The sequence below is a fragment of the Vipera ursinii genome, assembly GCF_947247035.1.
Source record: "Vipera ursinii genome assembly, chromosome: 2".
NCBI lineage: Eukaryota > Metazoa > Chordata > Lepidosauria > Squamata > Viperidae > Vipera > Vipera ursinii.
Window position 1 is genome coordinate 66,042,692 of NC_139513.1, and position 17,110 is coordinate 66,059,801.

General features: G+C 39.2%; 1 protein-coding gene across 1 annotated transcript in view; it reads right to left on the reverse strand.

Moving 5' to 3' along the window:
* The window catches only part of STAB1 (stabilin 1), a gene marked incomplete at its 5' end in the record, with an annotated part of 119,467 nt that overhangs the window by 1,367 nt on the left and 100,990 nt on the right, over positions 1-17,110 (reverse strand). Inside the window, 12 exons of the mRNA XM_083353358.1 lie at positions 340-447; positions 1,245-1,391; positions 3,118-3,228; positions 3,407-3,553; positions 5,122-5,241; positions 7,405-7,511; positions 7,635-7,800; positions 8,744-8,877; positions 9,513-9,657; positions 10,771-10,964; positions 13,020-13,127; positions 15,689-15,793. Coding sequence (XP_083209484.1) covers positions 340-447; positions 1,245-1,391; positions 3,118-3,228; positions 3,407-3,553; positions 5,122-5,241; positions 7,405-7,511; positions 7,635-7,800; positions 8,744-8,877; positions 9,513-9,657; positions 10,771-10,964; positions 13,020-13,127; positions 15,689-15,793 — 1,592 coding nt within the window. The remainder of the gene's footprint in view (positions 1-339; positions 448-1,244; positions 1,392-3,117; positions 3,229-3,406; positions 3,554-5,121; positions 5,242-7,404; positions 7,512-7,634; positions 7,801-8,743; positions 8,878-9,512; positions 9,658-10,770; positions 10,965-13,019; positions 13,128-15,688; positions 15,794-17,110) is intronic.

Here is a 17,110-nt window from a genome sequence, read left to right on the forward strand (position 1 = left end):
GTTCCTCCAGTTCTATTGGACTTCATAGGTGCATTGAAAAGATAACACATCTTATATGTTCTAGTTACAATTAGAGGAACTAAAGTGGAATGTTCAAACACATTTTGTCCCCATCCACAGCAAGATTCCATGTCAAACAGGTGACTCTCACTCAGTATGCTGAAGGTGAAGCCCATGGATTTGGCTCCACAAAGGAATCATTCAGAAGCAGTCATTTTATGCACAGAGTATACCACGTATCCCTAAGAGTTAACTAGCTTTGGTTGCATGTAGGTAACAACTGCATTATAGGTTGTTGGTATCAGAAAATATTCAGCACTAATGTTTCAGTTGTCTTACCTCAAATGGTTCATAGATAGAGCTATCTGCTTCATAAATAGGATTTGGAATGGATACTAAGTGTGGGCTCCTTTCCTGCCAGGAAAATTCATCATCGTCTAGTTCAGTCTATAAGTAAACAGACTAAGCGTGACTCTGTTCTTCAAACTACACAGTAAAAAGGAATCAATGAACTCAAATAGAGAGTTGAGAGAAAGTGATTTAGCCAAGGAGTTTAAAGCTAATCTGAAATTTTGTACACATGGATGTATTTATGTACGAATTAAACACAATTTATCTAGCTGCCCAACTCACGCACAGTGATTTGAGGCAAATTACATTATTTTTTTTTAGCTGGAAAGAAATTGATCACTACATTATTAGATAAAATCCCCTATAAGCCAAGTTTGACTCCTAGGGATGGCATGGACACAAAAATATAATTTCCTTGGCAACAATACAGAGGCAGGTTTGCTCTTGCCCTCCTGTTTCTCAACTTTCCAGGCCATTTGGTGACCGTCACCAGGTTTGATCCTGATGAGCTTTTTGAGAACAGCGCTATAAAGATTACTTATACTGTGTACAGATATCTCAAAGTTAACATTCAAATTGATCAGAATCAGTAATGTAGTTTTGAAACTGTGGCTATGGAATCTCTTTTTCTCTCAAGGTATTAACAATCTTTCATTTTTGCTCATGTTGCGAAGGACTTACAGATGTTATAGCCCAACAAAACGAACAGACATCGCTAGAGAAGGTTGTTATAACAATAAAATTTAAATTGTGGTGTTTGATTTGGATGAGGTTCTATAACCACTAATGAAATTACAACAAAAATTACATAATTATTTCTACCCGTGTTCTGTTGAAAGAACATTAAAGTCTATAATTTGTCATGATCAAAACTGAGACTTGGATTTACATACCCTAAGATAGCGAAAGTGCAGTTGTTGGTTTCTCCTTTTGAGACAGAGATAAGACAATCCAGCAATAGTTGCACAGAACAGAACTATAGCAACAACGGTGCTTATGCCAATTGTCATAGCAGCAGATGGTTTTACAGTACTTGAAATCTGTAAAAAGCAATGCTATTTTCAAGTCATATTTTAATGATAAATTATTATTAAGTGACATTTTTGGATCCCAAATTAAATATCTGCAAGGCACAATCTGATATTAAAAAGAGGAGTCTACTGATTTTGTTTAAAGGTGAATGTATTTTTCAAACATCCTTAATATTATAGCTAATATTAAAAAAAAGACAAAGCAAGAGTGAAAAAGCAATGTGAAATATTCAACTGGCTTTGGAGAAAATTATATACAACTTAATTTATAGATGTTTTTAAAAAATTAGACAACAGTGTCTCTGAAGGATTATGTCATTATGTCTAGTTGTGTGCTAATGCTGTGAGGAAACATGTGCTTTGAGAATGTAATTCAGTTCTAAGATGCAAAATTATAAAGGCACTGCATTATTTTCTAAAGTGCAATTCTGTATTTTTATAGGAAATATACAGACTATATCCTAGGGATGATGAACGTTTCAGTCCTTAGTGACAGGCTGCCCTTTTGTCTTTGAAAAGGGCAAGAAATGAACTTTTAAGAAAAGCAATAAAATCAGCAGAGAAAGTTGAGTGGGAATAACAGCCATGAAGACCAAACAGACCTATTTTGTCCTCTATAAACATCAACTTGGCACCAACTGCCCTAAAGTAATAACCAGTGCCTCCAGAAATTAAATAAAAAAACCATTTTAAAACAGTAGATCTTACAAGATTTGACCATTTAAATACTATTTTTCATTAAACTTCATGAACTCTTGGGAAACTTCGTTAAGATTTGGTACTATCATGCAATTTAACCATGTCTCTAACCATGTCTCTGATGCCCACAGAGATGGATTCTCGTCTTCCAATTCTGCAACCTCTCTCACTTTTCAGTTATCACTGCCATCTTTCATAATTGCATTGCATCGTAAACAGTCTTATGAACCAATAATGAACTCAGGGAGAACTGATTCTTTCTCCTATCATATTACCTTTGCTCAGAAAATGTATTTCATTAGTTAGTATTTAATAGTAGAAAATTATTTCTACTTGAGGGGAAAAAACACCATCATCATGCCATCTTATGATCACTACCATCCTGGGGAAGAGCAAATACTGAAGTGGGAAAGAAGAATTGGATAGCCCTATGTCTAAACGATGCTAACATTTATGTTCAATGATACAGACTGAGAATAACTTTGTATTTAAAAAAAAAGTAATTTTGACTCATATTTGCAATGCTCAATAAAACTTGTACTGATGCCCAAAGTGTCCATCTCTTTAGGCATCAGAGATATGGTTAGGGACATGGTTAAATTGCATGACATTACCAAGTCTTGTGAAGTTTCCCAAGTTTGCATGGAGTTTGATGAAAAATAGGATTAAAATGATCAAATCTTGTGAGTGCTACCATTTTAAAATAGTTTTGTTTACTCTAGTGGTTAAGGCACCAGGCTAGAAAGCAGAAGAAGACTACGAGTTCAAGTCCTGCCTTAGCCATGAAAGCCAGCTGGGTGACTTTGGGCTAGTCACTCGCTCTCAGCCCAACCCACCTCACAGGGTTGTTGTTGTGGGGAAAACAAGAGAAGGAAAATTTGTTGGATATGTTCACCACCTTGGATTGTTTGTAAAAATAGTAAAAATAATAAAGGTGGGATACATAAACTTACAGAATACTACTCAGATCTTAATTATGAGATAAGGAAGGAATGCAAAACAGATAGTTTCTCAAGAAAAGAAACTGGTAACTAACCTGGTTATACTGCAGAGGTACCTTCAAAGGACTCTGAATAGCATGAATAATCCCATTGGAGGCCAGAATATCCCATTCAACAATCGCTGTATTGTTAATTGATTCAGAAACCTGGTGCAATAGAAGTGAACTAAAGAGCTTTAATTTATCATTCACTGCAAATGAGCTGTAATTCAGAGTTCCAGGCTTAAAGAATGCTACAAATCCAAGACTGTTTCAACATTATCCAAAAAGATAAGGCACAGAAATTCGTGGCTAAGAGGCTTGCATAAAGAGAATTGATACTTACAATGAGGAAAGTATGACTCAATGACTCGGCAATGGAAAGATTGTATCCTGCTTGGGAAGGTATTATTGTTCCAGCGGTGAGATTGAAGCTGGAGAGGGCAACATCACGCAGTGATGCATGAAGTTTTACATCCTTCAGTGATAAAGACTAATAAAACAAACAAAAGATACAGCTGAACCAAAAGTTATTTTACTGATGAGAAGAAAGCCAACGGCATGATATACAATATTGTATTGCGCTGTATTATTTCTAAACCACCTCCTTGAATGACTGGCCTTTATTCAGCCCTATATATCTTAACAGTGATTCCATTGTACTGTACGTGCTTTTAGCCTGCACAAACTGATGTCAAAGGGGCAAAACAAAGTGCAGGGCCCTGTAGTTATAGTGGATCCATTTCCTGCATTGGTTGCTGACATGTGATTGTAAACTTGCAGGCCCATCAAAAATGAAAGGACCAAAGACTTAATACAGTTACCCACAAACATAGGGAAAAATGGCAACCTCCACACATATAGTAAAAAGGATCATCCTTTTTTTCAAAGTAAAGAGAGAAAGTGAGAGCAAATGGCTCATTGGTGGTTAAAATAGGAGGTGTTCAAGACTGCCCTAATCTCACTTTCTTGTTGAGGCTGAGCATATTACTTTTCACTCAAGTAAAGCCCACAAAGTAGCATAAGTATATCCAGTGGTGGGATTCAGCCAGTTCGCAGCAGTTTGGCAGAACCAGTAGTCATTTTTTTGTTGCCCAGGCCCAGAATGGACTTCCGGAAGCGGCATCCACACAGAGAACCAGCTGTTCACATATTTGAATCCCACCACTGAGTGTATCTGTCTACACATTTGAAAAATTCTAATGCAGGATTTCCTTGTACTGGCATATTATGAGACTCTCTCTCTTTTTTGTCATTGGGACTCAACTTTGGTAATCAGAAAATGTAAACAAAACCCTTAAGACATTTTTCCTGCCTTTTCATTCATTACCAGATTTAAATTTACCAGTTCATCTGGTAATGAACCAAATTTAAATTTAAATGTGCTTTTAGCCTGCACGCACTTAAATTTAATTTTTTTTCATTACCAGAAACAAATTTAAATTGTTTCATTTAAGGCAGACAGTTCAATAGATTATCTGGAGTTCTATCAGGATTATGTTTTATAATATTACAGAGTGTTTTTATCCTTGTAAAGCCATTATTCACATTTAAAACAATGCATGTATGGGTTCTGTATGATTATCTAATCTCATTGCATTTACTAAAATGTGAATTATAATTGAATTGAAAATTCACACTGGGGTAGTTTAGCCTATGAACAAAATAACACCATTTCCTTTATAGTTTAGCTGTTCTTGCTCCCCCAAAGAACCAAAGCTCTTAAAAATTTGAAGAAAATTGTAAAAATTCTTCCGTTATTCTGTCATAAAGCTAAAATACCAGGATTTCATGAGAAAAATGGAATATATATTTATTCGTTATCTTCTTCTGCAGTTGCTTTAAAAGAATCTGAATTTCCTGCTATGTGGCAATTAATGGCTTTACTAGAAAGTAAGGCCCATTCAAGACAGACAACTCATATAGGTTGTACATCAAAGTTATTAGCTTGACTCAATTTATTTGTCATTATTTGTTTTTGCTGCTGCTTTTGAGATGGCACAAAGTTATTCACCCCTCCAACTAAGACTGCACCACCAGTGTCCATTTTGTGGTCCTTACTGTATTATCTCCAAAGCCAGAGTTCACAGGTATGAAAAGAGTTTTATAAGCTATGTCCTCAGAGAGGAAATTTACAAAATCTACTCCTTCCTGAGTGGTGTTAGCATAATCCAGAATTATCTGAAAAAGAGGAAAGAAAACATCATCATCATCAAAGTTGGGAGGGTTAGGGTTAGGGTGCAGACTGCAGAAATGGACAGACTTACTTTAAGGTTGAAAGAAAAGAAGAAACAGAATATTTTCAAACTCCAATGGTTGGAGAAAAAATTTAGGGATTAGGAATTTAATTTGTATTATTTATTTATTTATTTATTTGTTTGTTTTTATTACATTTATATCCTGCCCTTCTCCGAAGACTCAGGGCGGCTTACAAGCTTAGCAGTAGCCTTCATTCTATGTATATGCCTGCTTATTAGGGCTTTCACACACACCCCAAGCGGCATTATTACAAAGTCAGCTTATTGCCCCCAACAATCTGGGTCCTCATTTTACCTACCTCGGAAGGATGGAAGGCTGAGTCAACCTTGAGCCTGGTGGGATGCGAACCTGCACTAATTGCAGGCAGCTGGTGTTACTTAAGGAGGCATTAGCCCACTGCTCCACCAAGGCTCTATTAGTGAATAAGATACTCAGACAACACATTTTTGTTGAATGTTACTATTGAATTGTTAAAAAAAACTTTATTAAAAAAAAGTTGGAAGGGATCTTGGAGGTCTTCTAGTCCAATCCCCTGCTCAGCCAGGAAACCCTATACCAGGGGTCAGCAACCTGAAACAGTGAAAGAGCCACTCGGAACCGGTTCCCTCACAAAAGGAAAAACTGGGAGCCGCAAAAAATGTGTGCACATGCACGTACATGCGCAGAACAGGGTTTGACTGAAGAGTGGAGGCAAGGCGAGATATGCACCTACCCTGCATATTTGAATTGATTGGTTGAACTTTTTTAGTCCCACTTTTTTTTGGGGGGGGGAACTGCACATGGCAGAGGACTGGGAGCCGCAGGAGACGGCTGAAAGAGCCGCATGTGGCTCCAGAGCCGCAGGTTGCAGACCTGTGCCCTATACCATTTCAAACAAATGGTTGTCCAGTCTCTTCTTAAAAATTTCCGGTGTTGGAACATTCACAACTTCTGGAGGCAACTCATTTCACTGATTAAATGTTCCATCAGGAAATTTCTCCTTAGTTCTAGGTTGCTTCTCTCCTTGATTAGTTTCCATCCGTTGCTTCCTGTCCTGCCTTCAGGTGCTTTGGAGAACAGATTGACTCCCTCTTCTTTGTGGCAGCCCCTAAGATATTGGAACACTGCTATCATATCACCCCTCACTCTTCTCTTCATTAAACTAGACATACCCAATTCCATGATTAACCAGGAGTATTACTATTACTATGTTCAACTCAAATGTATCAAAGGGACCATTTCTAAGTAGCTCCTACAAGGAATAGCAAATATGAATTTCCTTCCCCTCCTAAACCGAGGGGCATTTGCATAACAGTAAACTGAGTAAAAACTGGCTGATAACAGCAATTTGACAGATCAAAATTTAAAACTCCACTTGCTTTTCAATGTAGCTTATCTTTTCACTTCAAGGAAATAAAAGACAGAGGCAGGATCCTTTAAGGAATAATTGAATATAATTCCATTAATTCTGGAATTTGATCTGAATTGAGACACTGCTGTGGAGCATTCAGGAAGGTTGCACAAATTGGTCTTATTAAAAACAAGTTCCTTAAGAAAACATACTGTAATATATTTCAGGCTTTCTCTGCAAAAGATGCAAGTGTGGTATAGATCAGTCTAAAACAAACTGGAGGAAGTAGCAAAGAAAGTTGCAGTTGCAGTTAACATACATTTTAAAATCAATATGTAGCAAGAACACGTAACTCTAGAACTAACATATTGAATGTTGTAGGAACAATTAAAAGCCAAACTCAGATTCAGTACATTAAGATTACAGTACTTCAAATTCAAAAAGATTTGAAAAGCAGTCAACGCTGAGCGAAGATTGACTTACATGTTGGTAAGTTTTGATATGAATAAATATTTTCCCCCCAAGTTTCAAGATAAATTACTTTAATTTCGGAGCACTTATTTGGCATAGTACTGTGAAACATATAGATGTATCTGGACCAGGTTTGAAGGAAGGAATAATGATCACTAATGGTTATTTTAAAAAAACAAAAACAAAACCCATCATCTTCATACTTACCACTTATGTTTCACTGGCCATTCACAAATATATTCATAGTAGCAAAGCTAGAGGATGAAGGTACTACTAATACTTACTGAATAGAAGACTGAAAAGTTTGCCTGTTGAGCCAACACATCCAAAAGGCTGCCTGTGCAAGAATAGCCATCTCCAATGAACCCATCCCTACAGTTACACTGTACATCTGAAAAAGAAATAAAATTTGGTGGCATTTGCATTGGAGACAAAGTTTAAGATTTTGTAAGAGTTGTTATACAGTGGAAAGGCATACATGAGATGACACTTATGACCTCATTTATTTTCTCACCTTGAATTCGATAGCAGTAGGCATCCCACTTTTCGCTGAAGTTGCTTCGATAGCCATAGTTTACAATGCCCACATGATGAGTACCACAGTTCTGACTTGGGTATACAGTTGGGTAACCGGCTGTGCGATTAAAAAGCCAACCTACTATACAGAGGTGGAACCCCATCTAGAAAAACAGACAGGCTTTTCAAAACAATTGAAACATTATTTCAATACTCAGATATATTTCAACAAATATTTCTGACTATTCATATCTTGACAAGATTATCTTGTACAATGATAAGCTTAAATGTAGCTTTCTTAATGTGTCACTCAATGGGCTATATTTATTATTTATTTATTGAATTTATATACTGCCCTATTCCCGAAGGACAGGGCTGAGATATACCCTGTTTAGGTTTCCATTTCCTCTGCATGCCATTCTGCATGTCAACCTCCCATCGCCCGGTTCGCTCCGACAGAGTTGGCCTCCTCAGGGTGCCGTCGGCGAGGCAATGCCGGCTAGCGACCCCCAGGGGAGAGCCTTCTCTGTGGGCGCACTGACCCTCTGGAATGAGTTGCCTCCGGAGCTGCGGATGGCCCCTGACCTTCGGTCCTTCCACCGTGACCTAAAGACCTGGTTATTCCAACAAGCAGGCCTGGACTGCTCATGGTTTTTAAATTTGTTTTTTTATTGGTTTAAATTGTTCTTATTTCTTATATTATTTAATCCTCTTTTAATTTTTGTATTTATATCTTTTAAGTTTTTATTGTTGTGAGCCGCCCTGAGTCCTCAGGGAGAAGGGCGGCATATAAATTTAATAAACCTTAAAACCTTAAACCTTCTAGTGTCCATGTGCCAGACGTGGCTGCCAGCTTTTCATGGTACAAAAACAAGTACACTCACTTCCTCACATTGAGTCATTCATTTTTTTGGTTTAAATTTATTTTAATTTGGAATTCTAATGTGAAATAGATAAAAAAAAGGTGAGGACTCCAATGGGAGTTCTAAAGCTTCCTTCAGACAAAGGACATGAAGTTCAACCAGTAAAGCATATCTAGTGTGACTCTTAGCACAGATCAAAACCTGAGACACAAATTGAACTGTTATCACTGAGCTGCCTTGTTACCTGCTGAGCAGCAGACAGCTGCTGAAGGGTGGCCAAGGTAGCTCCCTCAGCTGCGCACCTGGCTTCAGCCTCTTCATAGGTAAAATTGTACTTTCCTGTGGGAGACTGCTGGTGGAACACACCAACGGTTTTGTCTGGAGAACAATCATAGAATGTTACATCTACTAAGCTGTATTGAGATGTGGTTCAGATTTAGAAAAAGACCCTCTGAAATGTTAGAACAGATGCTCAATATTTTTATTCTAAATGCCTCAATTTTAACCGATAAAAAAATAAGTATAAAACATCAAGGATTATGGCAAAAATAGGAGTGATGTTAGAAAAGGAAGCTAATTACATGTATGTTCCACAAAACGAGGATATTCCAAGACTAAACCCAATACTCTATTGGGTAAATTGCATCCAAAGAATAAGAAAAGTCACATTGGATCAGATGATGGTCTCCCTATGGGCAGAATAGCATCCCATCCATTTCTTTTCCTCCAAAGAAAGAAGTAAGCCACAAGAAGCAAACAGGTGACTTTTAAATTTGGGGAAGAATTGAGAAGCAAATTAATAAATTTAGATTATTCCAAAGCAAGAGACAAAAAAAAAATCTGATTTGGACTTGATCAATTATGTGCCTTTACAGAACACAAAAAGCATCTTTGTTTAGTAAGGGCACTCTCTCCAAAAGTGAGAACCCCCCTTCCCCAAGTACTACAGTAGAAAATAGAAATCATGAGACGAATTATCCAAGGGACGACTGAATAGAAAAAGGTATTTCTACCCTCGAAATGCAGGTCAGTACAAATAGCCTCCACGTGGCATTGCCCGTTCTCTTCCAAGCAACGGTCTGTAGGGGGAATAGCTTCCTCGAAGCACTGCATTCCATTTCCAACATAACCTGCCTTGCATTCACACCTCCGGGTATTCTGCAAGGCAAGGAAGCCAGGCGTTACTGCAGTCCTATGGCCAGTGATGGCAGTCAAACCAGAGACAGACAGCCAAGAGAGTGGAATACAAAAAGAACTCAGCAGCAAGCCAAAGAAACAATATGAATCAGAAGTCTCCTTGGTCTCCAGTGGTTAGAATGCCATATTGTAGGCAAACTTTGCCTACAATCTGGAGATTGATTGCGTCGGGCTCAAGGTTGACTCAGCTGTCCATCCTTACAAGATCAGTAAAATGAGGACCCAGATTGCTGTGGGTAATAGGCTGACTTTATAAACCACCCAGAGAGTGCTGTGAAACATTATGGTGCAGTATATAAGTCTAAGGGATGCGGTGGCTCAGTGGGTTAGGACGCTGAGCTTGTCGATCAGAAGGTCGGCAGTTTGGCGGGTCGAATCCCAAGTGCCGCGTAACAGAGTGAGCGCCTGTTACTTGTCCCAGCTTCTGCCAACCTAGCAGTTCGAAAGCACATAAAAATGCAAGTAGAAAAATAGGGACCACTACGGTGGGAAGGTAACAGTGTTCCGTGCACCTTTGGCGTCTAGTCATGCCGGCCACATGACCACGGAGACGTTCTCTGACAAACGCTGGCTCTTCGGCTTTGAAACGGAGATGAGCACCGGGCCCTAGAGTTGGAAACGACTAGCACGCATGTGCGGGGGAACCTTTACCTTTACCTTATATAAGTCTAAGTGCTATTGCTGTTGCTATTCATTGCTTTCTCAAAAGTCAGATCCATTGTTGATCTGAAAGTTACTTTTGCTTTTCAGAAATGGACTGCCAACTAGTTAAATACAGTAGTTTCTCTAGAGTGTGAAATTTTACCCTAAGAAGTGAAAGAAACATTCTATGTGACAGGAATTTATGGAGTTTATATAAGTTACACAAACAATAGTGTTTAATACATGGAGTGAATATTTGGTACTTGGAGAAGAGAAGAGGAAATCCATATTCCACTGTGCACCATTGTCCTTCCTTTTCAACCCATTGGGTGGAATATCTCCGCAAGATCCCCACACAGACCTTTCACATGATCTCATTTCACCAAGACTTGTTGCAAATACGAGCGTGCAGAAATTAAGTCCGATACTTACTGGACCTGTGCTGATACAAGTTGCATGTTCACTGCAGTGTCCATTCCTTCCATCTGCACATCTGTCAATAGGATCGCAGATGTAGCCATCACCCTGGTAGTCCATTGAGCAGGTGCAGGAGACATCTGTTCCATTCTGTGTGCACTTAGCATGGTTGCTGCAGCCACCGTTGTTGTTTCCACACTGGTCAATCACTACATCAGAAAGGGCCATTCAGTAATGCATAACTTTTGAGTCTGCTTAGGGAGACTCCGCCCTGTGCGTTCCCACAGAGAGGGCCTCCTCAGGGTGCCTCCGGTCAGGGAATGCCGGCTGGTGGCCCCCAGGGGGAGGGCCTTCTCTGTGGGCGCCCCGGCTTTGTGGAATCAACTGCCGGTTGAGCTCCGGATGGCACCGGATCTCCGCTGCTTCCGGCGCGGCCTAAATACCCATTTATTTGAACAAGCTGGCCTGGCCTGATGGGGAGTTAACTTGGGTTTTAATATTTGTATTTTTTACTGTTTTATTTGGGCTATAATTTAATTTGTTCTTAACTTTTGTATTCTGTATTTTTATTATATGCCCTGTTCACCGCCCTGAGTCCCTCGGGAGAAGGGCGGTATAAAAATTTAATAAACTATAAACTATAAACAACTATAAGTAGGGCTGAGCAGATTTCCTCAATTCCATTCTGTAATTGTTCTAAAATTCCAGATTGTAATACTGCTTGGGTTGACTTCCAGTCAGTTTTGGAACATTAGAATAAAGTTTGTCCATGAAATCAAAATAGATTTTTTAAAAAAACCAACCTTTAAAATGTTCTAGGTTCCAGTTCCTCAATCATTTAATTGTTATATTATTTTACATTTCGCCGGGACCTAAAAACCTGGCTCTTTGAGCTATCTGGTCTGGACTGAGGGGTTTTAATGTTTTTAAATTGTGATTTTAATTTTTTGCGGCTAGACTTAATTTAATTTAATTTAAATTTTATATTGTATTGTTTTTAAATTTTGCCTTGTAAACCGCCCTGAGTCCTTTGGGAGTAGGGCGGTATATAAACCGAATTAATAAATAATAAATACATTTTTATGGATAAGCAAAGCTCATTTCTTTTTAGCAAGCTTTTAATGCAAAGTGAACACCACTTAGTTTGAGTAAATTCAAAATAGATCTCACCAACAAGAAGGGATGCTAACATTCTAATGCTATTCTTGAGAATCTATTGCTGTAATAGGTACTCTTCTGCATACTTCAGAAGATATTTTGGGAGATGAAACAACTTTAAAATACTTCTGAAATGACTTAAATTGCATGGGAAAATAAGGTGGGTTTTTTTGGTTTTTTTAAATCCCATTTATATCCCGTCCTTCTCCGAAGACTCAGGGCGGCTTACAATCTAAGAAGCACAAATCAGTGTGCTTAGCAATAGCCTTCATTCTATGTATATGCCTGCTTGTGAGGGCTTTTGCCCCCCCCCCAGCGGCATTATTACAAAGTCAGCTTATTGCCCCCAACAATCTGGGTCCTCATTTTACCTACCTCGGAAGGACGGAAGGCTGAGTCAACCTTGAGCCTGGTGGGATGCGAACCTACACTAATTGCAGGCAGCTGGTGTTACTTAAGGAGGCATTAGCCCACTGTTTCACCAAGGCTCTTTTTAAGTTCCCTATTTTGACATTCTTATTTATCTCTAACAGTAAAATTTTTGAATTGTAAGCTGCCCAGAATGATTGACTAAGATGGGCAGCTATAGAAATTGAACGAATAAATGAATAGATAAAATTGTCAAGAAGCAGGATTTCACAGCTGAAATCCCACACAAGTTGCTCATTGAGAAATTGGAAATTCTGATCAATGCAGAATTTAATTTTAAAAAAGAGGAAAAAAGGCCACTCATGCAAGATGATATCTTCAGGAATCATTCCAGAACTGTTTTCTACAGTGGTTTGGTATCTATAAATCTGGATTCATGATTCTTCTCTATTTGGGAATTATGAATTAATTCATTTACATTATAAACTGACTTTCTCAGAGAAAGATTTACTCGGATTCCAATAACTCTAAAGAGATGAATACCACTTACACGAAAAACCACACATACCTATATTGGAGGGTTTGTGTGAAAATGAAAGCAATTAAAGTAATGCAACAGAAAAGCATCCAATGTTATTGTGAAGGATATAGTCTTATATCCTGAAATGATGCCAACATTTTAACAATAGGATGGAGCTTGCAAATGTAAGATTCACCCTTTGCAATTGCAGCCATACCTGTGCATGTCTTTCCATTTCCCTCGTAATAAAGGTTACATTCACAGATATTATTAGCCCGGCAGACAGCATTTGGATGGCAGGCTGGGGAGCACTGAGGCACTGCAGCTGAATATATACGTAAACAAATCAGACAAGCCAAAAAATTCACTTCAGAATTAGACATACAGCTTGATTAACTTTATGCATTAATGCATCCAACAATTCTGCTAGATTTTACTATGGGAAGTCCCCATTACAGAAAAATCTTTTATCCACTTTGCAAAAGGGAATATTGCTACCCTACACATTTTCTGGCAAGAAAAATTCAGTTATAAATGAATATGCATTAAAGTGCCTTAAATGTAATATTTGAGCAGCATTTATCCAATTAACCTTATTCACCAAATCAACTCTTTCGCTTTTCACTGCCATTTATGAACCTGTCACCACTATATTTCAAGGAAATCCTTTCTTTCTAGATCATGCTTCTAATCTGTATTATACAGTGGGATTGAACATATTTTATTCTCATCTAGTTGTTTGCATGACTTATTTATCACAACTGTGGTAGAATGAGAACAATAAGTTGTGTTGTGTGGGATGAGATTCAAGGTACTAGTAATGGTGTTTAAAGCCCTACATGGCAGGGGTCCGGAGTACCTTAGGGAACACCTGCTGCCGGCGTCAACTTCCCTCCGCCCTGTGCGTTCCCACAGAGAGGGACTCCTCAGGGTGCCACCGGTCAGAGAATGTCGATTGGTGGCCCCCAGGGGGAGGTCCTTCTGTGGGCGCCCCGGAGCTATGGAACCGCTTGCCGGTTGAGCTCCGGACGGCGCCCGATCTTCGCTCCTTTTGCCGCGATCTGAAAACATACCTGTTCGAACAAGCCGGCCTGGCCTGAGGGTGGGATTGGTGGGGGTTTTTATTATCATTTTATTGGGGGTTTTATTATGTATTTATTTTTTTAGGGGCATGTATTTAATTACTTTTTAATTTTTGTAACTTTATGTTTTATTCTTGCCCTGTACACCGCCCTGAGTCCTTCGGGAGAAGGGCGGTATAGAAATATTAATAAATTAAATTAAATTAAATTAAATTAAAGTTCATCTGCTCTTGGATAGGCAGTCCTGAACAGATTTCATGTAAAAATAAAAATGATCTGCATGGTATGATTGTTTGTATGTATGTATGTATGTATGTACTGTTTGCCTTTGAGTCAGTTTTTGACTCTTGCCAGCTGCCTGAACTAATTTCTGCAAATTTCTTGGCAAAATTTTAGTCCTTGTTGAATGACCTCTGATTCAACGACCATCTGAAGTTATGACAGTGCTGAATGAAGGGGACTTATAATAGTAAGTAGTTGTAGTGGTAGTTGTGGCTGTCACAGCATCCCTGCAGTCACCTGATTGCAATTCATGTGCTTATCAACCAGCTCCCAGTTGTGACTTCACAGTGCCATGTAGTCACTCATTCACCATTTGCAACATCTGCTGTTGGCTTCTGGCAACTCAAGTCATTGAGAAAGGTAGCAGGAGGTCACAAATAGTAATCTCATGATTGTGGGATATTGTGACCTTGCAGGATTTGTCTGGTGCCAAAACCTTAAGAAGGCTGGTAGCAAGTAATCTCTCTGTGCACTGGGATTGTGGGAAGGGGAGCTATTATTGCTATTTTTATTATTTTAAAAAATCAAGTACAGTGGTGGCCAAGGGCTGTTGGAACACCAGGAGAAGAACTCATGCAGTGACAGAAATGGGCAAGACTCATGTGGGTTTTTTTTCTTTGCTGGTAAGTTCCTTTGCTATTTAAAACTATGTTAAGCTAATTTTACAGTGAATGGCTATTTGCATGGGACAGGATGGAAAAGGTTACTTAGGGACATTTTCATTAGTGCTGCCAAACTTCATGTTGTTTAAAGCTCATCGTTCAGGTCTCACATTAACCCGTTATAAATATTTGCTAATCTGTCTTTGTTTATTGTTTAAATCTTTTGAACATTAAAAAAAGACATGTTACCAATGTGCTACTAGGGAATCGGGGTTGTTGTTTTGCTTGATTTTGGAGGAAAAACTAGATGAGAATTTGAGCGGGATAAAACTCCCTGTATTGGTTGGATATCAATTCTGATTTAATGTGATTAAGGGAGAGAGCAGGATTCTTCCAATACATATAGGAACTCCCAAAACCCTGTGATTTCAAAAATATATTAGCCTGCGTGCTGATGGTGACATTTTGAAATTTAACATTACATTTTGTACAAAAAAGAAAAATCAGTTTCTTCAATTAAACAGGGCTAAATTGCTACAGATATGTTGAATTGTTTTTTTTTCCTTCTCTGATGCTTCCAAAGATTTTACACAAGCCTGAAATATCATACAAGCTTAGAAAATCCATGAACAAGGAAATCAGTGGAATGATGGCAAAAAAGAAAAAAAAGCATTACTACCTTTTTTTTGAGAAATGAAGGCATTTGCTGAGACCCACTGGGCCTTTCTCTTGGGTGATGTTACCCAACCACGGCCAGTTCCGGATGTGTGGGTTTTAAATCCCAGAATTCCACAGCCAGCATGACCACTGAATAGAATTCTGGGAGTTGAAATCCACATACTTGAAAGTCACCAAGGCTGGGAAATGCTGCTCTACAGAGTTGTATTTTTGCAGTGTGCCAGCCCTGAAACTTGCTCTACCTAGTTTGATTTCACAGTGCTCTCCAGTCCATCCCACGGAGCAGAAGCAGAAGCCATCTCCGAGCAGCCCTTCGTTGCATATCCCGTTTCCTGAACAATTGCACTCTGCAATGAAAAGGAAGCAACAATCATAATCTTCAGCTAAGAAAAGGAGTGCATAGTGGTGTATGGAGCTGTCCCAAGCTCCTCTTTTACCCGATAATTCCTCCTCATATTTTTTTTTTACCAAGGGATAAAACATCTAAGTGATGTCCTGATAAGCAGTAATTTACTAAGTCACCAATGGATGTTGGAATATTTTATCTTTCATTGTAAATCCTCCTCTTTGGCAACCTGTAACCTCCATGTCGTCCTACACCTGAATGAATGTAATGGCAGGGAAATCACAGAGTGACGGAAAGAAGATTGTTAGCAGAAGGGGGTGGGGAACAGACCACTCCTCCACCCTGCAAGGAGAACATGGAAATAACTGTTAAATCATTCAGGGAATCAGGCAGAAAATGAGAAACAAAAACTGCTGAGTATATCCAAAGGACAATTTTGCTATTAACAGAGCCAGCTCTAGGTTTACACCAAGCAGGTAGCAAGGGCGCCAATTTTTTTTGTTGTTGTCAGTTGCGAAGTCGTGTCCGACCCATCGCGACCCTATGGACAATGTTCCTCCAGGCCTTCCTGTCCTCTACCATCTTCTGGACTCCATTTAAGCTCACGCCTACTGCTTCAGTGACTCCATCCAGCCACCTCATTCTCTGTCGTCCCCTTCTTCTATTGCCCTCAATCTTTCCCAGCATTAGGCTCTTCTCCAGTGAGTCCTTCCTTCTCATTAGATGGCCAAAGTATTTGAGTTTTAGCTTCAGGATCTGGCCTTCTAAAGAGCAGTCAGGGTTGATCTCCTCTAGGACTGACCGGTTTGATCGCCTTGCAGTCCAAGGGACTCGCAGGAGTCTTCTCCAGCACCATAGTTCAAAGGCTTCAATTCTTTGGCGCTCAGCCTTTCTTATGGTCCAGCTTTCACTGCCATACATTGCAACTGGGAAGACCATAGCCTTGACTATACACACTTTTGTTGGCAGGGTGATGTCTCTGCTTTTTAGTGTGCTGTCTAGATTTGCCATGGCTTTCCTCCCCAGGAGCAAGCGTCTTTTAATTTCTTGGCTACAGTCCCCATCTGCAGTGATCTTGGAGCCCAGGAAAATAAAATCTGTCACGACCTCCATTTCTTCCCCATCTATTTGCCAGGAATTGAGAGGGCCAGATGCCATGATCTTGGTTTTCTTAATGTTTAGTTTCAACCCAAGTTTTGCACTCTCCTTCTTCACCCGCAACAAGAGGCTCTTTAGTTCCTCTTCACTTTCTGCCATTAGAGTGGTATCATCTGCATATCTTAGGTTGTTGTTGTTTCTTCCGGCAATCTTAATTCCA